Source organism: Helianthus annuus, chromosome 7 (genome assembly GCF_002127325.2).
Source record: "Helianthus annuus cultivar XRQ/B chromosome 7, HanXRQr2.0-SUNRISE, whole genome shotgun sequence".
In the NCBI taxonomy this organism is placed as follows: domain Eukaryota; kingdom Viridiplantae; phylum Streptophyta; class Magnoliopsida; order Asterales; family Asteraceae; genus Helianthus; species Helianthus annuus.
In genome coordinates, this window is record NC_035439.2 from 148,535,870 (window position 1) to 148,562,688 (window position 26,819).

Below are 26,819 nucleotides of genomic sequence, written 5' to 3' on the forward strand. Positions count from 1 at the left end.
TAGAAATAAGAGTGGATGTCAGGTTTTGAACCAATACAACCATCACAATACTAGCCCAAAGTTTTGTATAAACGATCGTCAAACAAGCAATATTCTTCCATAAACAATGCCTAAAGCATTAGTTACAACTACTAATGCAACAATATGTTGCAAATTTATATTATATAAATATCTAAAATTTATTTGTTTCAACTATTTATTTAATAAAGTTTTAAAAAAAGTACATGATGGTTACGATACTTATGGAAATATAAATTAGGTCACATAAAAATAATGATAATCCACTTTATTTATCCTGTAAGAAACTTAATATACGAATCCAATCTGATTTTCCCTTCAGTGATTGAAATTTATTTTAAAAAATATTAATATATTATTCACAATTCTAAAAAAAGAAGGGCCCAACCGGGTTCGAACCGGTGACCTCTTGATCTGCAGTCAAATGCTCTACCACTGAGCTATGGACCCACTAACTGTAACGTTTAAGGTGAATCATCTCATCTAGTTATCAACGTATTTCAGTGATGTTATAAGTATAACTTAAGCCGTTCAAAAAAACATAAAATAAAAACATAGTACAATAGTTCTACATGTTTAGCAAATTATGTCTGCGAATATTTGGAACCAGATCATCCGAATGTGACCAATGATGAACCCTCTACTCGTGCTAATCCAGTACAATTACGTTAACTCGATTTCCCTATTAATATATGTGCCTAAGGCGGTCCACTATGGGTTGGTTTGTGTTTCCTGAAAATCAGTCTTTTGGATAACTAATTTAAGCCTGACAAAATGTAACAATCATGTTCGGTCCAAACGGATTCTGACCAAGACAGGTTCGGGCTATGATTGTTTTTAAGGTGGCTAGTGGTGAAGATGGGTGGTGGCGTACGCTCGGCTGGTAGGCGGTGGCTAAGATAGTGGTGAATGTCCAAAACCACAAATGAACCCATCAGGAAAAAAAAAAAAAAAAAAAAAAAAACAACTTAAATCAAGCGGTTATTAATAGCGATTAATAGAGCATTAGGGATACATAAAGGGCCAAACTATAGTCACCCTTAAAAGGTGTTTTTGGTCCTTATATGCACACCTTGCAGTGTCGAACTGTGGCCAAAACGCGGCGTTTTGGTCCAGTTAACCAGACAAAGACTGACGGGTGTCTGACGGGTCTGTTGACTGGACCAAAACGCCGAGCGTTGGCTGCGTTTTGGTCCTGTCAACCAGACCGGGTGTCAGTCTTTTGTCTGGTTGATAGGACCAAAACGCGGCCAAAGCTCGGCGTTTTGGTCCGGTCAACAGACCCGTCAGACACCCGTCAGTCTTTGTCTGGTTAACCGGACCAAAACGACGCGTTTTGGCCACAGTTCGACACTGCAGGGTGTGCATCTAAGGACAAAAAACACTTTTTTTGTTCTGTAAATAGGCAAAATGGTGTGTAGATAGGTACACCCATAAAGAAACAATACAACCAAAGAAACAAACATTTAAGGCGGTGTTTGAGACTGCATTTTGGAAGTGATTATACAAACATGAAATAATCAAAATTAATCAATGGTAAGAAAAACAATACAACCAAAAGTTGATTATTTGTATAATCAGTTTTGGATATATATATTACACTCTCAAAAACTAATTACATGACCAGAAAACAATACAACCTTTTGCTGATGTGAATAATGAATGATACGGGCAAATTTTGTATACTAATTAGTAATTACTATCTAATCCGTATATGGGTGACTTATGATACCCGCAGGCTTCAGCTAAACATTTTCCGGCAGCAGGATAATTTCTGAAGTGAAAATGTAAATGTAATTGGTATAAGTTTGATCTTGTATTTGATGGATTTGTTTATGCACACTACACAGCTCCAATGAGATTATGGCAGGTGGCGTCGCATGGATAAGGGCAATCAACCTTCTTAGAAACATTTCTGCCAAAGTACCAGTCACCAACTGATTCCGCGATTGTCTGAATAACAGGTAACAAAAATGGATTAAATCGGGGTGTCAAGCGGAAGCATATTCGCTAGAGGTGGAAAATGTTGAGTTGACCTGAAGACGGAAACACCTTTTGTCCATAACACCACCCGTAGTGGGGCGTTTTTTTTTTTTTTTTAAATTCAAAAAAAAAAACGCCGGAAAACGCCCCCACCCCATTACACCCGGCGTTTCCGGGCGTTATTTTGGAAAAAAAAAATCAAATTGGCGTTTTAATTAAAACACTTTGCACATTTGAAAAGGGCCAATCAAAAGTCTCCAACATTGTGGTATCTGACAATCACTTTTCTCCACCCAATGACATTTGAGCCACCCCACATGTCTCTGACAACTTTTTGAGCTACCCACATTTCGTTTGTTTTTTTTTTTTGCATTAAAAATAATATGGGCGTTATTGGAATAATGTCCCACTACACCTCTTTTGCTATAATGCCCAACGCTGACTAGGATGCCACGTGTCGGATAATGCCCCATGGTGGGGGCATTATTTTTGTTCACCACTACGGGTGGTCTAATACAATTTTTTTATGCATAACTAGCATGTTAAATATTAGAGGGGGCAATCTTGACCCAAAGCCTTTCAAATGGGTCAATTTGGGTTGCTTTTAAAATTATATGGGTTGGTTTGGGTAAGATATTTTAACTAAATGGGTCACAACATTAAAGAAACGGGTCGATATGGGTTAGTGTCTTAAAGAAACGGGGCAGGTTTCGGATTGGAATGGGTTCAGTTCAAATTGAGTTTCGGGCCGAGACCGGTTTCGGCACGACGCAGGTTTTGGATCGGAACGGGGTCGGTTCGGGTCGGGTTTCGGGCAGACACGGGTTTCTGCATGGGACGGGTTTCGGATCACAACGGGTTTCGGGCCGACACGAGACGAGTTTCGGGTCAGAACGAGTTTCGTACCGTTTCGACGCGAACCGTTTCGAATCTAACCGTTTCGACGCGAACCGTTTCGACCTGTACCGTTTCGACCAGTACCGTTTCGAATCTAACAGTTTCGACGGGAACCGTTTTGACGCGAACCGTTTCGACCCGTACCGTTTCGACCAGTACCGTTTCGAATCGAACCGTTTCGACCCGTACCGTTTCGACCAGTACCGTTTCGACACGAACCGTTTCGACCCGTACCGTATTGACCAGTACCGTTTCAAATCGAACCGTTTCGACCCGTACCGTTTCGACCCATAACCCGACCCAAACCCGCTTTGACCTGAACCTGTTTTGACCCATGACCCGACCCGACCCGTTTGCCAGGTCTATTAATAAATATGATAACAAAGAATATGTTATTTCAATAAGAATCTGATATTTTGATTTAAATGATTTAGGAGCTTTTATTCATCAAATCTAAGCTTTGGGTTTCGAGTTTTGACTTATTTGGCATGTTTCATTTTAGCTATTTTTTGGTATTTGACGCGTTAAACCATTACGAACCTCGTTATGCATTTGTGGGGAGTCTAGTGCAAACCATGTGTCTTGTGACTCACTTTGGCAGTGAGCGAAACAAGAATTTATAAAAACGCCACCTCTTGACGAATTGAACAAGAACGACTTTATAGCTGTAAGCATTTCTACCCTGAAAGCTAAACAAGTTAAAACTATATATTAGGCCGACAAGTAGACGTTAATAACAATATTCATAAAACGATTATTTAATAAAGTTCATGAACCATGTAAAAAGCGGATTTGGTTAGGACGACATGCTTTTGGATTCGATTTGCAATGGTTCCAAAGCCCATGTAAATCGGCTGATGGGGGAACTAATATGTGGTTAAACTGTAAAAGAAAAGAAAGTTGAGACTAACATGATATACACAAAAAAAAAAAAAAAAAAAAAAAAAAAACAGTATTAAGTCATTAGACGTAAGAAATGATATTATCTTACTTGGTATACATCATATGCGGAGTTTAAGATGAAAAGTGGCGGTGTTATGTATTTTAACAAGTACTGCGGGAAGATGCACTGTGAAACATGTAACAAGTGTCAATATATATATAGTTGTCAAAATGTTAGGAAAATAAAAGGGTTATTGGATTTTATCACCCCTAACTATTGGCTATTAGCCGCTGCCACCCCCAACAATCACTTTGACGCCCGCCACCCGTAACTTAAAACTTAGTTTGTTCTGTCACCACGTTGTTAACTGATCACTAACTTTTGAGCTTGTTACTATATGTTTCAGGGTGTCCAAAGATCCCTAAAACCTTCCTAAGCTCCCTATGACACATCCAAAAGTATAAAAACAGGATCAAAAGTTAGTGATCAGTTAACGACGTGGTGACAGAACACACTAAGTGTTAAGTTGGAGGAGACGGGCGTCAAAGTGATAGTTGAGGGTGGTAGTGGCCAACAGCCAATAGTTGGGGGTGATAAAATCCAATAACCCAAAATAAAAAGGCGAGTGAAGATGCACAATACTTGTTTGGGGTCACTTATAGAATTAGTGCAGTTGTCATCCAGGTTCTTCTCTATTCCCTATCAAAACTATACGTTTATTTCCGCTTGTAACAAAATATATGCTACAATGTTGCATAAATGGTTAAACATTGTTGCCTGCCTTTATGGTGTACCTGTAGAGTGACAAGATGTTGAAAGAAAGTTCTCTGGGTATGGTACATGTTGATATCCGGTCTGCAACACGAAAATCATAAAGATGAAAAAAGTCCACATTAGAAGCGGTGCTAACATTTTAAAGCTGTTTGTTATGGGTGGCGCTTTAGAACTCACGAGTCCATGAAAAATCCAGCGTCTCCTAGACATTTTACTGCTGTAGCATTTGGTAAATACGTGTTGAAGTTGTTGCAATGCAAATAGGATGCCAAACCGCCAGCCGAACACCCAGAAAGCAAAGCCTGTAATATGTTCATGAACATCAAATTTCAACGTATTCTAGATATGCAATTGTCCCTTAGATAATTATACCTTTTTAGCGAACCTCAAGCCTTTTGGTAGAAGGTCTGCAATGATTGCTTGCCAAATCCGTTGGCCTCGGAAATATAGTACTAATGTCTGTTATTCATATTTACATGTTAAAAAGTATAAATTAGCGGGAAGATTACAAGAAGTTGAATGTGATATTTATTTACCCCGTTGTCGAACTTAGCATCGCCAGCAAAGGATCCTCCATCACAGTATCTAAGCTTCACACGATTCCAGTTGTAAAAATCTGCTTAGGTTAGTTTAGTTTGTTGTAAGCTTGTGGTTTTTGTCAAGTTCATAAATGTAGACCATGACACACGGTTTAACTTGAATAATTATATTGTTTATATTCCTTCATTTTTGTTAAATGTTACATTGAGATATATAGGACTAAGAGTTTAGCAAAGCTATTGTCAAGTACTCAAGTGAAGTAGTGTGATCACCTTTGTGGTTTATATTAATCAAAACTAAAAATGTCACTTTTGAGGGATGGGGAATAGGAATGACAAACATGTAGTTGGTTTAAGAATTTATGTTTTAAAATTAGGAATCAACCCCTCTTTGATATATAAGCCAAACATTAGCTTTTAAGGAGGTAAGATGGTCACATTGACTATTCAGTTTACTTAAATACATCTTTGACTATATTTGAAATAATCTATGTAGTTGGTTTAGACTGTGGGTTGTGGGGCGTGGGTTGGGGCGGTGGTTTGGGTTCAACGCCGGCTGCTTCACCCCGGGCAAGCGTTGGACATGGCGTTGCCCCTTTGGCGTGGGGATTGAGCCTGGCGTGGGGGGGGGGGGTGAGGGTGACATGACTGGCTTTGGTTGGCTGGTTCGGTTTAGCTGTTAGGGGTAGCCGTTGCCAAACCAAAAAAAAAAATCCACATGGCTGGCCATGCCAAGCTAAGCCACGCCACACCACACCCCTAGTTTTTGAGTATTACCTTGTGAATCTCACCCTCACCACGTGTCGAGCAATGCCCCTAACCCAAGCCCCTCTACACCCCCATAATCTTAAAGATTATGTTTTAAAATTAGGAATGGACCCCTCTTTTTTGGCACGTGTCCAAAAAAACAAAAATAAGACTTAAAATTACCATAATTTACCTTTGTTAATTATACTATCCTATCCGTAACTCTGTAAGCATCATAATTACCATAATTATGTTTCATTTCCATTCTCGTGATATTTTAAAACTGGTGCCAGATGGACTACAAATGGTCATTTGATGAACATGACAAAAGAACAATGTGGAAGTTTGCCATTTGTGCAAATGACGAGGGGTGCCCATCCATTTGTACAGTGTACTTGAAGGGGGGAAGGGTATTATTGACTTTTCAGAGAGGTAAAAGTAGTGGGAAGCACGGGAGAAAGCTGGAAGAGGAAAAGGAACAAGACATGAAGCTGTCCAAAATAATTTAACACGTGATAACGACAACTAAAATTTGGGCGGGAGCACATGGTTACCAGATCTCATTTACAACAATGCTTTATGTTTTGAGCTTTGTCTACACTTGGGTTTCTATCATCTTGGTCGGAAAGCTGTATTAAGTCAATTTTTTCTTTATTATACGCTTAGTGATATAATAATATTTGCTACTTGTATATTATACACACACATGGGGAGATATCTAGCCTCTAGGCGAAGATTAGAATCATTAGAATATGAGTATCATAAGTAGATTTGGAAAACAATTAGGTTCATAAGATGAATAGGTATTAGGGGTATACGTAGGGCCGGCTCAACCATTTTGGTGGCCTAAAGCGAATTAAAACCTTGAGGCCTCTTTCCAAAAAAAAAACACTATTCGAGAAAAAATCCTCCTTTACCCGGGCTTGGGACTACCAAAATAAACTAAAAGCTTTATTGTTGGCGAAGTTAATCAAAATTATATTTTTTTGTATTTTTATACATTTTTTGTATGTATAAAGATAAGTTCAACCCAGCCCAAATATCATATATAATTTTTTTTAAGGAAAAATTACAAGTTTTGTCTTTTATCTTTATACCACTTTTCAGGCGGTGTCCTTTTTAACTAATGTTGACAGGCGATGTCCTTTACTAGATAATTTATTGCAAGTTTAGTCCTTTACATCAAATCTCATTTAAAAAACCCTGTTAATTGTTGACAAATGGTGTCCTTTACTAGGTATTTTGTTGCAAGTTTAGCCCTTTACCTAGGTATTTTGTTGCAAGTTTAGTCCTTTACACCCAACAATTAACAGGGTGTTTTAACTGGGTTGGGTGTAAAGGACTAAACTTGCAACAAAATACCTAGTAAAGGACACCGCCTGTCAACATTCGTTAAAAAGGACACCGCCTGAAAAGTGGTATAAAGATAAAGGACAAAACTTGTAATTTTTCCTTTTTTTAAAAGTTGGAGGCCTAAGGCCCAAGCCTCAATATACTTGGGCTTGGACCGGCCCTGGGTATACGCCAATAAAACCTAGACTAATTAACGAGTATTGAAAATGTACTCATTTTTATCCAAGCCTATCTTGACCAATTAACTTATAAACATATTTTACCACCTTTTGAAAGGTTACATTCAACTTCTTAAACTATGGTCGGTAATCATTAAGAAGTTCCACCTTATGTAATGTTACAAACACACATGTTTAAGGCTAACTATTTCTTGGTATCATATAATAACAATCACATTTATACAAGTAATAAGTAGTAATAGATAGATAGGTTATCTACTTATATTGGTATATAAGATAAGAACACACTATTAAATCTTATCATCTACGGGTTGGCAGAGACGTGTTAGAAGTGTTAAGGCTAGAATTGATAATGATTCCAAAGTAGAAAGTGACACAAAATGATTTCAATGAATTTGGGTTTCTAGTTGCAATAATCCTTTTAATATTTTATATTCATATTATCGAGAGTCTAATAAAAAAAATAACTTAGAAGAAAATAATAATTATGCCCATCGAAAATTGTCTATGATAGATCTTTTTTTATTCCTACAATCGACTTAAATCGCTTTTCTTCTTTTAATAACTACTATTGTCGCTATTATTAAATTTTTATTATTATATTTAATACACGCTAGAAAAGAGTTGATTAAAGAGAACAGGGAATAAAACATTACCAGGGTTACGAGACGCGTTATTGCTAAGGATGCCTGAGAAGGTCTCTAACTTGTTCATTAAACGTGTAGATCCACGACGGGTTTTGGCTCTCTCTGCACATGATTTGATATCATTACACCACCCACCACCCTGTTAATATATAGTTAATTTCATGGCAGGTTAGTTAGTATGAGGTACATATCAAAGACCCCACAAAAACTCACTTTAATCCACGTTACATTAGTTTCAATAATCAAAACTGGAAGTTGTAAAATTTATGAAATATTTAGTTTATACTTATTATACACTAGTTTATAGACCTATGTATTACACGAGTTTATACAATATAAACAATGTAATTATATAATCTTTAAAAAAACTTTATATGACTAACGACCTATGTTAATTAGTAACGAAACTTTATATAAACAATTTTTATTACCATATAATAGTTCACACACTAACTTGAATTTATCACAAAAACCGCCCCATCTTAATCAGTAACACTGAAAATACCATAATAGCCGTGTAATAGAAAGGTTGAATACTGAAAAACATGTAATATACAAATTTACATATTATTAATATGAATGAAATTACCTATTACATTTCATATATCAGTGTATAAATATAATAATAATTTTTATAATTGTATATCATTTAAATATAACTTTTATTTAAAATAAATCTCTAAGACCTCAATTATGTTTACAAAAATCATTATTTAAGTTGTTCTTTTTCTCTTTATTGGAAAAAATTAATTTTATTGGTATGACATAAATTAGATTGTTATTCTTACTAATAATTGTTATGCAGGTTTAATTAATAAATAGTTATTGTAAAGTTATGATATAAGTTAAAGATTTATATATGATGAATGAAATCTTTTCATTATTAACGGTTAATTGACTATGTCACAAATCAATATATAAAATGATATTAATATATTTCTTACCTCTGTTAAATTGAAAACACATTTATTGATCATAAATCGATGTACCTACAAACCTTAATATTATCTCAACTATAAAACTTCAAAACGTAAAATCCTCTCAGTCTATAATTTTAAAACATAGTTCAATAAATTTTGTCTTTTTGTAAGATAGTCCTCTGGTTAGTTGCTCTTTTTTAGCTTTTATTTATATGTTAAAAAAACTTATATATCAACTTTTTATATAATCTCAGACATATGGATGACAACTTTTTTGTAATTTAAACTATTTTATTTTAAGAATTACTAAGATCATAGTTTTTAAAATTATAGATCATTTATGTATATATTTTAATCATAAATTAGAATTAGATATTAATTATTAATAAGTTAAAGATAAAATTGTCATGTAGCATTAATTGAAAATAGATTAGAGGAGAGAATGCCATTTAGCATTAGATATAATCCTTTATTAGTATTATATTTGATGCAAATCACAACCCATTTGTAAGATACTGTTTGTGTTAAAAAAAATTAACTTTTTTTCCAGCAAAACGCCAACATCCATAAGAGTTAGAAAAATTTGGTTAACTTATGTTATAAGCTTACTTTATACCGCAAGCACTATATAATCAAACCACAATATGGATGAAATGAAAATAGGTAAAGCAACCTACACTCTTGATGACTACTACGGGCTACTTATATTTAAAGCTTTAACTAAACCATAAAGTGTCTTAAATAAGGAGAATAGATGGGGGCACTACCATATTTCTCATTTTAAACATTGTTTTAAAATAGCAACTTTTGGGTCATATTCACTACTTCCTTGTTACAAAACATTAAGAATTAAACCGTTTGTGTTTTTTAGTTCAAGCAGACCGACAGCTTAAGTGTTTACAAAATTTTATTTCTTGATTGATTACCTTCAGAAATTATTTTTTAATATTTTTTTATATCTTCGGAGACAGAGCTAAGGCTTGTCTACATCACACCCTCCGTAGACCCTGTCAAGCTATGAGGGGGATTGTACTGGTACGATTGTTCTCGTAGCTTTTTTTTAATGTTTAAAAATTATGAAACTATCCGATCTTTTAGAGAAATCAATGAAAGATAAAATTATCAATTCAATCACCAATCTAGTTTTTAAATCGTACTTTTTGGAAAATTTATTTTCATAAAGCTTCTAACTATTTATTTTTATATGTTTGTTTATTTTTTAAATGTGAAATATCCAATCTTTTAGGACAAATCCAACCAATGAAGTAATAAAATATTCAAATTGATCACCGGTCTAGTTTAATAAATTATACTTTTTGGATAATTAATTTTCATAAAGCTTAATAAACACATTATACAAGAGTAACTTTCTAACAGAGCAAATATAAAGCTAGAAAAGAGAATTCTATGTTAAACCATATTTTTTTTTTTTTTCACCCATTAATTTTTTTTTTTTCATTTCACCACTTTTTAAAATAAACGTTGTTGTCAATAATTAGCTACCAATAACTTATGGTCTTCTTCGAATTTATTATTTATTCGTTAAGACTTTGGTTGCATCATGTTGGTTAAGCTTGTCTTAATAAATATAATTAGGTGGGTCATGTCGTTCTCCTAGTTAATAAAAATTGTTTTCTACGTTAATTAGGTGGGTCATGTCCTACTTTTTGGCCCCTTCTGTGCAGATTGAAAGCATGTTACGTATATGGTCATGCTGAACTGATTTTAATAATAATAATAATAATAATAATAATAATAATAATAATAATAATAATAATAATAATAATAATAATAATAATAATAGTGAAAAACTGAAAATAATGTTACTAGTGTAAGTAAAAAGTTTAAGCACCAAGTCTTTTTGTGTTTGTGATCAAGAAATTTATACAATAATTTGAAATCATTTATTTTAAACAGGATGCAACTAACACTGAAAATTGTTGAAAAAATTTACCAACCGAAAACCAATCAATTCCTAAACAATCATAATAATAATAATAACAAAAATAAATCATACTAATAACAAAAAAATTAAAGAAATTTTTTATCATTTTCAAAAGAAACAAAAAAAATAAAGAATTTTTTTATTATTTTCAAAGAAACAGTTTCAATTTCCGCTTGAGTTTCACCTTATTTAAGTCAGGTAACGTACGCTACTTTGACCATTAAAGTTTAAGTCAAAAACCGTAAAGTGAAATCTGAAAAAAGCACAGTAAAGCCAAATAACTCAATACAAAAAAACAAGTTCAAAAATCAAAACTAGTTACCACCGGAAAGCATTCAAAAAGCAATTCTAGAACATCTAAAAAGTACCTCAAATTGCAAAAGCCAGTTGCGTGCTCCGGCGCCGAATCCACGGTGTATATGATACGCCGGTAAACTACCGTCCAAGCAATCTGTATATGTTCATCAATCATTATAATAATTCATTACAACAACATTGTTATAAATCATATGTAAAAAAAAAAAATATTCACATACATGCTCCAAGCGCACCGGCTCTACGGACTACAGTCATGTTCACCAGAAGCCGATCTGCGGTAGAAGCAGTAGACATTGCTGTACATGTTAGCAACGCGACTGTCACGAACACGATAGTGACAGCCACCTCCATTGGCTTTGCAATTACTCAACTCTCGTGGTGGATTGTAATAAATTACAAAAAGAAAACGTGTATGTGTATTATATGAAACTATTTTAGCACGGTTTTATTTTTATTTTTCTGAAATATTATCAGAAAAATCGTAAATTGGCTACGTATAATATTAAAAAAAAAAAAGTTTAAAAAAACGTATGAGAAAGGACAACACGAATGGGAAAGGAAAAGAATGGATTTTCACTTTTTTGCAGAGAGAAATGAAGAAGAGGGACGAATGTTTGGGTTTCGAATCTGGTGTAAGTAATATAATAGAGGGATAAGGAGGGGCCCACTAAATGGAGTGCTAGGCCCACATCGTGATTTATTGGTCGATTTATCGGGCCCACGGCCCAGAGCCCAGCTGGTAAATTAGTGAAAGGAAAGTCAAAATTGAGACTCTTGTTCGCTTGGGTTTTTGTTTTTCCTAACAAGATTGCCAACCAATCTTACTTTTTCTCTGAATCTATGTCAATGTTTATTATTATTATTTTTGTTGTTGTTGTTGCGTGTAGATAATGTAACTAGTATTGGTACCTTCCGCTACCAAGCAAAGCAAACAATTTTTTGCGTCCTTAAAAGTATTAAATCGTAGTTGTATATTATCGTAGGAATACAAGTAGCGTCGTTTTGGGTGAATGGTAAATTAATTATGGTTGGAAACGCTTGGTACAATCAAACGGGTCAAAACAAGAAAATTCAGCGTCGGCATTGTAGAAGCCGCGTTGCCGACGGGGCATCCTACGCAATAGGTGCGGGTGAGGATGGAAATTGTAGACGGGTACGTGTGGAAAACGAATATTGATCGTGGTTTCGTATGTGTGGGTTGTATATAGTTATGTGATTGAAACTTGAATGAATAAACAAGATAGAATGTGTTTATGCGTGTAAGAATGGAATTTGTTATTAGAAGCATATCTTTAGTCGGATAGTTGTATGCATAAATAGGTATGGTATTTTGTATGCGTTTTGGTGTATCCACAGTCACATGTGCCATGTAGATGACACATCCTCTCTTTAGACACTTAGATGCCTTAAGCAGTGACGCATTTTCATGCAATCCAAAATGTCGGTCTCTATGAATGATAAGTGTCTCACCAGATGGGGATTTAATCTTGATCAGCTTTTTATCACATGCAATGCGGGCTTGGTTATGAGATAACTAGTCCATGCCTAAAACTATATCGAATCCCGCAAGAGTCATAGGTAAGAGGTTTATTGGAATGGATTAATTCTTGATGGATATAGCGCATCCCTCTAGAATCTTATAAGCTATCTCAATAGTCCCATCAGCCATTTCTACTTCATATGAATGATCTAGAGTTCTTAAGGGTAGATTTAATAGTTCACTAAACTTATGATCTACAAAACTCATATCAGCTCCAGAATCAAACAAGACACGTGTGAAAATATTCCTTTGTAGGTTTGCTCTACATATCCTATAAAACCAATTTGTTTTGGTAAACATTGAATGTAGTTGATTCTGCTCTGTCGATAAAACTCCAGCAAACGGTGATGACGAAGATGAACGTGGTCCGGATGTGTTCAAAACTAAACATTATATTACTCACGACAATCACCAGAAATATTATAAACATGATCACAGCAACAGCCCCTCAACTTTTAGAAAAAAACATTTCCGATCTCCAACTTGAACGTCTGCCGATATGACATTAAATACAATTTAGCAATCGAATTGAAAATTAGAAATGTTAACAAATTTAACATGATGGATAGTTTCATATCTAAGACAAAAATAGATGTGAATAAAACAATGAAATACTTTTCATAGAGTGTAATACGTAATTATATGTATAAAAAAAAACCCTTGCAATTTATAATTAGAAGCATGTATAGCAAATGACTAGCAAACATCAAAGACTAAATATTAATACCTTTGTTGTAAACTTGAATCATCCCCAAAAACGTAAATGACAAGGAATGTCCACCAAGCCTAATACCTCAGCAGGCTGAATAAAAGTTACGCACCAAGTTTGAGTAAAATTCAGAAAATGTTTTATCTCAAACGGTCAAACTAGAAAAGTAAGAAAATAGCTTGGAAGTAAATGGGTCAAATGGATCTACGGTCAACCAAAAGTTTTTGGTAATGCATAAAACCTCCTACTCGTTTTATTTAAATACTTGGACAATTACCGTGAAATATAATTTTCTAATCATATCCAACACCCCAACAATTTAAGAAAAACATATAAAGCCACATGACATTATCTTCTTACTTGAGGTTAAAACCACTGCAAGAAACTTGTCACCCGTCACACACCACATGGAGGTCCAACAAGTGAGTTTTCTACCTTCGAAATAATTATTTATAATTAGAAATATAACTTCTAAGAAAAACATGATGTTTGATCATTTTTATAGAATCGGGACGGATAAATGTTACATTCAAGAACAATCAAACAGAGTTCATATATAACGTATGAATTTAAGAGATGTTTTACAATCAAATCACATCCCTATTATTAGTATAACATCCCAACTGTGTAACGATGTTACGCGTTACTACCATGACTAACTAGCGTAACTGTCTAACGCCATATCCCCCACTTGTGGCCTAGTGGTAAGAGACTTGGGTTTTCCAATGGAGACTCAAGTTCAATTCCCACTTGTGTCATATTTGGGTGGATATTGGGCAATGATGGTGACAAACCCGCCGAGGGGGGTTCGATCCTGAGCCGCACCCCGGTTTTCATCCAGCTGTTACTTCAGCGAGGCAACTCGTGTGGAGGCAGTACGGTTTCCGGGGGAACGCCGTAATCAAGTCTGGCCAACCCAGCGCGGGCCCTGTTAAGACAACGTAAGTCTGAGCAGACTTGGCTAGGGCTGCCGATTAGGCTGTGTGACATTGGGTCACTCAAAAAGAAAGTCACCGTTGAAAAAAAAAACTGTCTAACGCCATTAATATCCTAAAACAATGGCATCATGAAGTCTCCAGGCCAAAATGGTTGCCCAAATGGGCGACGTCAGAATGACTTGGATCAAAATGAACCAAGCCAAAACGGACCGGGTTGCTCGATGATCAGTAAGGTTGCTTTGCTCTCTCCACTAGTCTTTTTTTTCTCCTAATAAACTCAAAATTCAAGTCCTAGTTAATATGATTATTAAGAAACAAACAACCAATAAATAGACAAGATGTGTAAGAATAGTAAGTGGGACACTATCAGTTAAATTGATAACTTTGTCTTGGGGCACACTATGGGAAATAAAAATGGAGCATTTGGGTCTTTAAGCCCAATTTAAAACAAACTAAAAAGTTGAGTGGGTGCCTAGGCCGGCCCACTAAGCTAATAACTAAAGTGAGAAATGAGAATTGTATTATGTAATAACATAAAGAATACATGGTTTTTTTCGTATTATGTAATAACATAAAGAATAAATGATTTTTTGTTTATATTCTAAAAAAGTTCATAATTTGTGCTAAAAAACATTAATAAAACAAGGAACTCTCATCCTACTCGTTAATTCAACACGAGCAAGGTAATGTAATGGGTCATTACATTACATTATCATGTTTAAGAATGATGTTTCATACGAAATTTCAATAATATAGAAAAAATTTTAAATACAAAAGTCCTTAACGTGCGAAATGTACTGGGGTAAATCATACATGCTTAATTATGAATAAAACATGCGTGATTACGGTTACCCATGCGTGATTTTCTGTTTTTTTTATAAATGCGTGATTAGGTTTATGTATGTGTGATTATATGAGTTGTTCATGCATGATTATGTGTTTTTTTCATGCATGATTAGAGTTTAAATTTTATAACATACGTGATTTACTCGCGTACGCTTCGCACGTTAAGGACTATTGTACATGATTTGGGATACCATTTTTTGGTAATAAACTTCAAGTCATTATGCGGCTTTGGTTAGACTATACTGCTTAAGTTGATGTTGTCTATGCCTAGATTGTAATGCGACATGTACCTCAACAAACACTGTGTCTATGCCTATAGGTCCATACAGATCAGGTCAGAATTCAAATAGATTGGATATTGAATGATAGATCTATCAAAACAATATAGTTTGGGTTGGCCCATGACCATTCAATAGTCGTTATCCATTACATTAGTTTTATAAATAATCAACTAACTTCCATGAAAGCTATACATTGTTTTTTTCCAAAGCAACTTTGTAATAATTGTACTTTTTTAGTGATTATATTACATGAATTAGAATTTTAATATAAATGTTTGTAATCATGTTGAACGATATTGATTGGTCTGATAGAATAAAGAAAGTAAAAAAAATGGCGGATCTTTCGATTCGGGCACCAACTGTTTTGCCATCTTATACATGACTAGAGCAACTTGGTGGTTGACGAAACTGGCAATAGTCAAGTATTAGACCTAACTAAGACAACATGAAGTTATTGAGATGCGTAAGCGAAAGACAAGTGGCGATTTAGATACGTCTTGGCCCTAAATTCAACTTTTCTTGTGTATCACAGTGTTAGAAGTGGTCATCAACGAACAAGGGTTGATGCAAACAAACAACCTCTATGGCATAGAACAATCAAGTTTATTATTTTTATTTTAGGGTGGCGTTGTAGGAAATGTTTTAGGGTGTTCCTATTGGCACATCCATTTGCCTATCTACACACCTTAAAAGGTGTTTTTTATCTTTATATGCACACCCTGCAGTGTCGAACTGTGGCCAAAACGCGGCGTTTTGGTCTGGTTAACCAGAAAAATACTGACGGGTTTCTGACGGGTCTGTTGACCGGACCAAAACGTCGAGCTTTGGCCGCGTTTTGGTCCTGTCAACCAGACAAAAGACTGACACCCGGTCTGGTTGCAAGACCAAAACACGGCCAAAGCTCGGCGTTTTGGTCCGGTCAACAGACCCGTCAGTCACCCGTCAGTCTTTATCTGGTTAAACAGACCAAAACGCCACGTTTTGGCCACAGTTCGACACTGCAGGGTGTGCATATAAGGACAAAAACCACCTTTTTGGGGTGACTATCTACACACCAAGTGTGTAGATAGTTTGAGCCAATGTTTTAATAAACTAACAAGCGTGACTTTAAACAAAGAATTTGCTAGCCGGAATGGTTTGGTCTAGAGGAGGGCGAACTAGAAGCCTGGATCCGGAACCCCATGGTGTTTAAGAAATGCTACAATAAAGCCTATAACTTTTGTAAACCACATGGTGTTTATAGAAATGCAATACTATGATAGTTACTTAGCCTAAAGGGTGTGGGGGTATATCTGGGTCATCAATCGTCATATAGGACCATTAATGAATTGCTACACCACCCTTTCCCTCATCCACCATGGTTGGCATGGATTAAACCATGGCAACCATGGACCTCCTTTCCTTTTTCAATATTTCTTTTTCCTTTTTCACAAAAATAAATTAAAATAAGAGAATAGTGGTTTGGGTCAGGACCAGTTGTTTTGAATGATGGATTAAAAGTGAGTGACATGGCGCTGATGTGGAGGGTCATGGAGACCATGAGGGTCATGACCACACCCTATAGCCTTAGAGATATAGAAAATCTTGAACTCTTATATAGATGGTGTAAGGGGTGCATGCCTAATGAGATGGGGGAAATTTCCACCTATCCAATCATATTGTGTCATGTCATTTCCACTCTCATTCTCCTCTCTTGCCCAAAAATACAAGGGGTTTCCCCCAAACCACTTAAAAAAACATGATTGGTTGAGAAGATACTTGGTCCCACCACTTACCGTTCTCCCTCAAATCCCCGCAAGCGGCAACAGCTCACCGCAATTCTCCTCCCGCGCGGCATCTTGGTGATGGCGGTGGTTCCCTCGTGCGGCAAAAGACTTCCCGCAGGCTTTGCCGCGACCACCTCGTACACCCTAAGAGTGAAGGATTGACAACCTAATGTCAAGAAGAAAAATAGTTTAATATATGTGTGTTGTAGCGAATACGTCTCTTTATTATGCCCAGTGTCGGAAGGTAAAGGAAGTTGGTGACCTGATGACAGGGGAGCCGACGACCGAAGCCCCGGTGAACGGCGTAAATGAGTGAAGCATTATCGAGGTAATACTATTTGTTTTGGTAAATACGCTCTTTGCATTAAAACACATGTTTGATTTAAATATGAGTAAACTGCCATTTCGGTCCCTGTGGTTTGGACACTTTTGCCATTTTAGTCCAAATCTCAAACTTTTTAAATCTAGGTCCTTGTGGTTTCACTTTTATTGCCATTTTAGTCCAAAATCTAAAACCCCCTATTTTGATTGTTGAAAGCTGATTGTTTTGTCCTTTTGTTCATGGGCATTTTAGTCATTTTAATTTTATTATAACATATACAAAATCCCAAACACCCCTAAATCTCTGCACTTCCTCTCCCTCTAAACACCCCCTTTCTCTCTCTCTCTTTCTCTAGTTCATCATTTCTTTTCTTCAATTGTTGATCTCACTCTACAAACACATCTACAAAATGAGTAAAATTTGAATACGTCTTCCAATTGACAATCAAACATTCATCACTAATTCAACACTTCAAACTTTAAACATGAACTCAGAACAAACCTGCTTATCCATGTTAGGAAACAGAGCCTGAAGCTGGTCAGTAAGAGCAGATACATGCGATGAATTATGAAAAAACCGGAAGCCGAACCGGAGAAGTGGAAGAACAACGGAGTTTCTTAGCAATGGGAGGCGATGCAGAGGTCGGTGACGTGGATAATTCTTCGAAGAAGGATCTTTTACCACACACAATCGCAGACATTGTGTGTCAACAGATTAGATGCAGATCCAATAAAGATAATGATGATGAAATTGATATGGAATGTGGAGTTAAATTAGGGTTAGGGTTTTACGATCGGTGGAGAGAAGAGATTTTTGTTTTGATTTGGGGCATTTATAACGTAAATGGAGGAAGACGGTGAAAGCGTGTATATGGAGGGCGTGTGTACTCTTCCACCACCATAACCATCAGTCTACCACCATCACCATCAGTCTACCACCCTTAAAACCAACCTGCAACCACCATCTGCCGCCCCTTCGTCAATAACCTCTCAAAAATGTCAAAACCCTAACCCACCACCAGATCTGCAATAACCATTGTGTTGAGATGGAGAACCACCACCAGTTGTTTATGTCGGCGTTAAGTGTTGGATTAGGAGTAGGAGTTGGAACCGGGATGGGGAAGACGGTGAGTAGGTGGACCAATGGCGGTGAGGATTCGTCAGGGATGGAGCGAGAGATGCTGGGCCTCTTCATCACCACCGCCTCCACCACCATTTGGGCCTCTGCAAATCGCTGGATCGTTTACAGCAGAGACGACGGGTTAGGGTTTTGGTGGAGGCTGTGTGAAGCTTGTTTGAGAGCTTTGAGGATGTGGAGGAAGATGAACTGCTGTTAGGGATTTTTGTGGAAGATGATGGCTAAATGGGGGGTATAAAGGAATTAAATAAGTATAATTAATTTAATGATTTAACTGTTATAAAAAAACTGGACGATTATACCCCTGAACAAAAAGACAAAACTACCAGCTTTTAATAGTGAAATAGGAGGTAATTTGAATTTTGGACTAAAATGACAACGAAAGTGAAACCACAGGGACCCAGATTTAAAAAGTTTAAGATTTGGACTAAAATGACAAAAGTGCCCAAACCACAGGGACCAAAATGGCAGTTTACTCTTTAAATATTTATAGAAGTTACATGGATGTTATGTTCTTTTTATGTGTTTAAAGTAAAAATGTAATTGTGTAAGTTAGGAGGAACTTCGTGCGACCTTTAAAATTATAAAGAACCATCAACAGGCCTCAAATATTATTATAGACAACTATCAGGCATCTCATAAAACATTCATGGCTATATTAAATGTTATCGAAGACATGTGACACCTCAAATGTTATACAAGACTTTCGGGGCCAGGCAGCTTTGGATAGATTTAATAGCTTTCATGCACAAGGTAATAATAGTACTTTGAACACAATTTAATATGGCATGTTGTTTATAAAAGAATTGTCTTCATAATGTTTAAAATTTGAGTCACCAACGTAAGTTGACTCGTCTTATCGTGTATTTTAGGACCTCTAGTAGCAATAGTAAAGAGTCGGATCATTAAGGGCACTACTAGCTAACAATTATAAAGAAAAATCTTATGGAATTTATTTTGAAAAGGCGACTCTAATGCATGAGGTCGATGTTAGTTTACCTGTGACTTGGACTGGTTGACCAGAAGAAAGTTATTGGGACAATAATATGACGCTAAAAGTCGACAAGACAAATAGATAACAAGATATTATACGCAAGTGAAAGCAACTTCAAATGTATGTTATCTTTTTATCAAAACATTATTATACGTAAATGTAATGGTGCGGCCAATGGTTTATAGCTCACATTATTTAGAATATTGCTATACGTACATCCTACAAATGATAATCTACTACATACTGTAACACCCTAATTTTTGTAATTGACTAAAGTCGCAGCGGAAACACGTACCATAAAATTTCTTTCCTTATAATTACCTTGACTTACTTAAAAATTAACTTTAACATAACTCTTCCACATAAATCCATCAATCGACTTATTTATTAAGTAAAAACATAGCTTATGTTTACTACATTATATACATCAACGTTCCCGTACAATCTCACTAGTGACTCGATCCTCGATCTCTATTTCATTTGCATTTTCATTTACTTGACCTGTCAATAACTGGTCATTACACATACTCTTCCATCCTTTAATATGATCCATTCTTAATGGATCTAATTACTCCATCTCACCTCTAAAAATTTACATTCTCTACATACTCTGTATAACATTCAACTTTTGTTTTGTTACCACCACAAAACTTACTATTTCATAGTCACAACTACGTGCTTAACTCTAACGTTAATCTTACTCTACGTTTTCAACAGTTACGTATACCTTGCATACCTTTATATTGTCTTTAAATCATTTCGTTCATTTTACATTACTATTACTTTCTCTTCATGCATTACTTAGTTCACGTATATAAATAGTTCATATCTCTCCAATCATGAGTTAAACATTTCACTAACCTCTTTTTCATTTCCTAAACCACGATCTGCAACCCAGATCGATCATCTTCTCCTCGAGTACTAACCGTTTAGGCCAACTTTCATTCCTTCGTGTAATGAGCTTCCGCTCGTGCACGTCCTTTCACCAATACGATTGGTTTCATCACATCACTAATCCAACATTATCACCAACAACATCAGCGGTTAGCATATATCATTCAATCATTCATTACACTAGGTGATTACCCATCTATAACTCTTCTACAATTTTCCTACGTACATGCTATAACACATTCCATACTTCATTCCTTACATACAATTCTTTTACTCTAGTTACTTATTTCGTCACCCTTGCGGTTTGACCCTTCAAGTCCCACTGACACCTCTTACTTATCATAGATGCATCGAGGTACACGTTCGTGCTTCTTTCCATTCATACTTACTTGAAAAGACATTCATTACATTATTCTGGTACTCGTGACCAAGCTTACCCTTCTTATTCATACTTAACTTATTGTCCGGGTGGTAGCTCGCCTTACATTATGACTCCCACGAGTCGATTACTAACACATCTAACTCATCCCGGTTTCAAAACTTCTTTCTTTCATTTTAAAATTAAAAATTTGGGTTTGCATGCCAATCCTAATCATTCTTTCATCCAGTTACCTTACACTTACTCACATGATTCGTTTGACACAACCATGGTCAAACTATTGACACATCGCGATGTGGGCTATTTTCATCATTTCTATATTTTAACTCGTCCTTCGGACGCAATCATAGCATCCATACCTTTCATTATTTCTATGTTTTGAATCCGTCTAGCGGTTTCGAACATTCTCTTCATGCATTTCATACCTTGAATCCGTCTCACGGATTTAAACATATCATTCATGCCTTTCATCCTTGAATCCGTCTCACGGATTCAAACATTGCATTCATAACTTTCGTTCCTTGAATCCATCTCCCGGATTCAGACATATTATTCATATCTTTCCTTCCTTGAATCCGTCTCATGGATTCAAATCATTTCATTCATACATTGCATTCCTTGAATCCATCTCGTGGATTCAAACATTTCATTCATACATTGCATTCATATCTTGTTGATCCGTACCTTCTTACGGATTCAACATTCTTCATTTTTTTTACCACTCATAGTTTTCATTCCTACATAGTACTCTCAACTTCCCGAGAGTCTTAATTCCCATTTCCCCCACACGCCCGCCTGCTACCCAACTCTACCGGACATACCTGTAACAATTATCATAATCTCACGAACGTCATACGTTTCTCGTGTACTGGCCAGGTACGCAATCCACATAGTAGTTTCGTGCCTTCATGTAATTGTCACCTTATGTCCGTAGACTTAGGTTTCGGCGCGTGTATCACTTTTAGTACCTCATTACATACAATCCTTGTCTTTCATTTAAAACTTTTCCTTCCTTTAATGAACTTTACCATTGCTTACATCCTTACATTAAATTCACATACCTGGGTTCATTTGCCTACTTGTCTTATTACCTCTTTGCCTACCTTAGTATTCATTCTAGGCTGCATTCACGGATCATCCTCTTCCAACACTTATGCTTACCTTGCACATACAAAACCGTCAGTTTTGTTATACGTATACATAAATGCATACTTTCATCAACCCTTTACCTTTGGATCTTGATCGAGTCTTGGATTGTACGGATTTCTTATCTCAAGAGCACACAAGTTTGAGTTCAAGTACTTACCTTCTCGTACTTGATTCCCTCAAACCAGGGCTCTGATACCAACTTGTAACACCCTAATTTTTGTAATTGACTAAAGTCGCAGCGGAAACAAGAACCATAAAATTTCTTTCCTTATAATTACCTTGACTTACTTAAAAATTAACTTTAACATAACTCTTCCACATAAATCCATCAATCGACTTATTTACTAAGTAAAAACATAGCTTATGTTTACTACATTATATACATCAACGTTCCCGTACAATCTCACTAGTGACTCGATCCTCGATCTCTATCCCTTGATGATCCTCATGACTCGTGATTCGTACAACCTGCACTCACCACATACATTCATCACATTAGTATACAATACATAAACAAGACTCAATACATGTACACTTTCCATTCAGCTTTCTCTCTAACTTTAAGCATATCATTAGTGTTTTGGTCAAAAATCACACAAGGATAATGTAACCAAACTTTATGAAAACGGGGTATGATGCTTGGTTGATTATGAAAGTAAAGGATCACTTCTGTGATAAAGATGCAAAGACACGATGATTTATACGAGGAAAAAGCCCTTGATCAATGAATGATCTCCGGCATAAAAAACCTCGGGTGATGGCAACTACCGATCACCAACTTCAATATAACAAAAATATGATTACAACTTTGGATGATAATGAGCTGAGTACAAGGATCACTGAGTGTCTAAGTGTTTGAGAGTTGTGTCGTATGTCGTGTGTGTTCTTCCGAATGAAGAAGAGTGGTACTTATACATGTGTGGGTGACCTATTTTAGGTAAAATGACTAGATATCAGCTCATTACCCCTTTAGAAATAAAGATAATCTAGCCTAAATTGCTGCCCATAAATCAAGCCATGTTTCCATATCTCGTACAACGTCTATCTCTGATTTAGCTCTTGCCATATTTGTGAAAACGCGTCCCTGGATCATGGTCTTTAGAGCATATCCTGCTAGATGTTCCTGCAAAACAATATTATAGTAATCGAAGGTGACCGTTAGTATAAGGATCACCATAACGTCCCATGATCCTGATCTTGAAGTCCGGCTGAGGATCACTGTCTGCCAAAGAAACAAGGATCACTGGTTAGGATCACGTATAAGGATCACTTATAGTAAAAATCCAGCCCTAACAATTGCCCCCAAAATATAAGGAGTTAATTGTAAATAGACGAGTTATATTTTGTTATGATCTTATCTCTAACGGGCGATTCCAAGAAACTAGCCGTTATGCTCGGACTAGCCGTTATGATCATTACGTCACAGATGTGACAATCCCTGCAAATCATCATTATAAATAGGAGATAGGGTCAGGATCAATTTGTGTTTAAATTCAAGATACACTCTCCTTATATTCTGCACCGAAGGTTGTCCAGGTATCCTCTTCTTCTCTCTTTCCTTTCTTTCTTTTCTTTACTCTGTTTTTTCTACTCCGTCTCTGTTTCTATTCCGTCACGAAACATGTTGCTCCGGAATTCTCCACACAAGGATTCCAAGAAGGATAGTCCCTTAAAAAGCCAGGGGATTATCAAGGATTCTCCTACGGAGAGGTGTTGCTTCAGTGATGCTCACGTAGACAAGATTCGTCATTGCTTTCCGGCGAATGTTGTTTTTAAATCCTTTGATCCTACTGCTTTGAGCGACTTTGTCTCAGATGTCTGGGTGGCTTTTCCTGCTACTCCGTTTGCTATAGGTTACTCATATCCTTTTCCAGACTTTACCCAGTCTTTCTTTTCCTTAACCGGCATCTCTTACATCCAAGCTATGCCGATGATCTGGAGGGTTCTTTATACCTTCGAGAGGATCATTGAGCAGGAAGGAATTGATCTGGGGATGGCGGAGCTAGCTGAGCTCTATGATCTTACTACGTTTGGCTCTCATCGATATTTGTTGAAACGGAAGGCTGGGGAGGATCACCCTATCTTCAAAGTTACCAAGAATGATACAAACTGGAAACGTCGGTTTTTCTTTGTTAAGAGGGATTCTATCCCGGATGGGAAGGATCTGCCCAAGGAATGGGCCACTCATGGTAGGGTAGAGGATCCTCGAAGGATCACTATCAGTCCTGTTCTCATATGATGAGGATCACTGATATCTTTTTTCTTTTGTCTTTTTTATGCAGCTATCTCCGTTGCTCACTTAAAGTTGACCCCTGCTGCCAGAGAAAGAGTGTTAGCTTTTAAAAAGCTTGATCCTGAAGTCAGAAGCTTCCAAGTCACCATCCAAGATTCTCAAGAAGTATCCTCTGCATCTGCCACTATGTCAAGTAAGTATCCTTACAGAAAATATATTATATGTAGGATTGTTTGATTAATAAAGCAACTTATCTTGTTTTTTTGATTGTGTAGGTGCTGGAAAATCTGCCAGGTCCGTTAAATCAGCCTCCAAGTTTGGGATCAGTGATCTTGCCAATGTTACGTCTTCAAAGAGGAAGGCTCCTGCTGCCAGTCCTTCAGTCTCAGCTCCCAAAGCGTCTATCCGGGGCAAGGGGAAGAAGAGGAAGACTACTGAAGATCTACAAGGATTTCCCCTCCTCCGTCAGCAATTCCTTGACTACGTGAATGAGGTAAGGATCACTGCCCCTGTAGGTTATCCGCCTATCATATCTTGGGTGTGTATCCTGCTTTTCTTAAGGATCACCTGAGTCTGAGCTTGTCTTTATTCTCTTGTTTGCAGAAACTTGCTGAGATTGAAACTTATCTTGGCAATGTTGAGGACCAGGAGAGCCAGATTGCTGACCTTCAACAAATGGGCGTGCTTAAGGATCTCAAGATAGGAGATCTTGAGAAGGAACTCCGGGTCATGAAGGCTGAGGCTGCTCAGAGGTTGATTGATATGGATAACGAGAAGCAGGAGATCACCCAAGATGCTAAGGTCTCCGCGGCAATTGCTATGTATAAGATTCAACTTCAGATGGCCGAGGAGGCTCAGGATCCTACCTTTGACAAAGGCTCGTGGGATGTTGAAGGTTGGAAGGCAAGGCTGGCAGACCTGGAGGACGAGGATGAGGCTGAGGAGATCCCCATGCTGGAAGGTGGTGATGCTGAGAAGGATCAAGGTGGAGATGCTGGTGGTGATGAAGCAGCGAAGGTGTAGGCTGCATGATTGGGCGATGATGGAAACTTCTAGACATAGCCGGAGCCCAATTTTTTTTTTTTTTTGTTTAGTGGTTGTGATGTTTTAAAACAATGATGGTCTGTATTTGAACAATAGTTTAGGGTTGAGGATCCTGGATCCTTTTAGACAATAGGTAGGATTACAAAAGGTGGAGGGATCCTCTGTTTGGGGGATGAAGCCTTTGTGATCCTGCCGCTTTTACTTTCTGCAAAATGCTAAGACCGCATAGACAATGGACACCCTTTGCCAACCCATGTGGACGGGCCACGTTTTGCTGGTAGAAATGTGGGTTGGCAATTTTGACAATCTTTTGGAAGGGTTAATGATCCTTTTGTTTAATAATATAACTTAACTTTTCTGGCTTATCTTGTGTTGTTATCCTTCAATAATCCTCTTATTTCTCAATTGTATTTGTTAAAATAACCAGAGTTGAAAAAGTGTTTTAATAAACTTAGGATATGATCCTAGATCAAATATCCTCATATTGAAAATTCTCAAAGTGTTTTAGTTCAAGGATCATAGGTTCGGTTGTCAAAGTATAAGGGTTGGTTAGGATAAAGAGTATAATCAAAAATAGTCAAGGATCATACCTGAGGATCCACGTTAGGATCCTAACCTTTAATCAAGACAATCATAGATAAGACTTTGATAGTTAATAAGGATTAAGGACCCTTATATGTTTAGACTTCCAAAACCTGAAATGTGAGATATAACTTGGGACTAAGCCAATGTGAAAAATAAATTAGTGACTGGGGACATGCCCAAAGTATAACTGAGAATGATCCCAGAGGATCTCTGGGGACGAGCCCTTAGGATAACTGGGGATGATCCCAGAGGATCACTGGGGACAAGCCCATAGGATAACTGGGGATGATCCCAGAGGATCACTGGGGACAAGCCCATAGGATAACTGGGGACAAGCCCAAAGGATCGTATGTAAACTGGAGTATGGCCCTTCCTGGCAACTATCCAAACTTTGTGACATGAAAATGTCAAAACCTTAGCTAACGTGAAAACGTTAGAAACCTTAGGAACGGATGTATGGTGCGTCCACCATTATACGTAGGATCCTAAATATAGCCAGTACGATGAGGTTGTCAGCCCCGAAAGTGGGTACTGGTCCCAAAGACGTGAACTATACCAGGATCATCGTGCGCTGCTGGCGGAAACTGGGGATAATCCCAAGGATAACTGGGGTTGGACCCAAGGATCTGTGGTGCTTTTGGAGATCTTTGATGATTTGCTGAAGATACCTGAACTATCATAACTCAAATGGTTTGTGAGTAGAGGATGAAGGATACATGATCCTTATCCTTAGGAAAAAAGTAAGAGAATGCAATAGTTTTAGGATAAGCATATTACCAGAGTAAGGATCACCGATATC

The 26,819-nt window shown here is 36.8% G+C and overlaps 1 protein-coding gene and 1 non-coding gene across 2 annotated transcripts; both read right to left on the reverse strand.

Annotated features, from left to right (window-relative positions):
* Window positions 1-396: 396 nt before the first annotated feature.
* On the reverse strand, window positions 397-468 carry TRNAC-GCA. The gene has a single exon. It is a non-coding gene; the product is annotated as a tRNA-Cys (tRNA).
* Window positions 469-1,555: 1,087 nt separating this feature from the next.
* LOC110869278 (pectin acetylesterase 9) lies at window positions 1,556-11,803 on the reverse strand. Its single transcript, XM_022118573.2, has 12 exons — window positions 11,422-11,803; window positions 11,254-11,336; window positions 8,030-8,159; window positions 5,092-5,171; window positions 4,928-5,014; window positions 4,733-4,857; window positions 4,576-4,636; window positions 4,424-4,480; window positions 3,890-3,967; window positions 3,675-3,780; window positions 3,439-3,587; window positions 1,556-1,971 (listed from the first exon to the last, which is right to left on the reverse strand). The coding sequence occupies exons 1-12, from the start codon at window positions 11,552-11,554 to the stop codon at window positions 1,861-1,863; spliced, it is 1,200 nt and encodes a 399-aa protein (XP_021974265.1). The 5' UTR covers window positions 11,555-11,803; the 3' UTR covers window positions 1,556-1,860.
* Window positions 11,804-26,819: the final 15,016 nt, after the last annotated feature.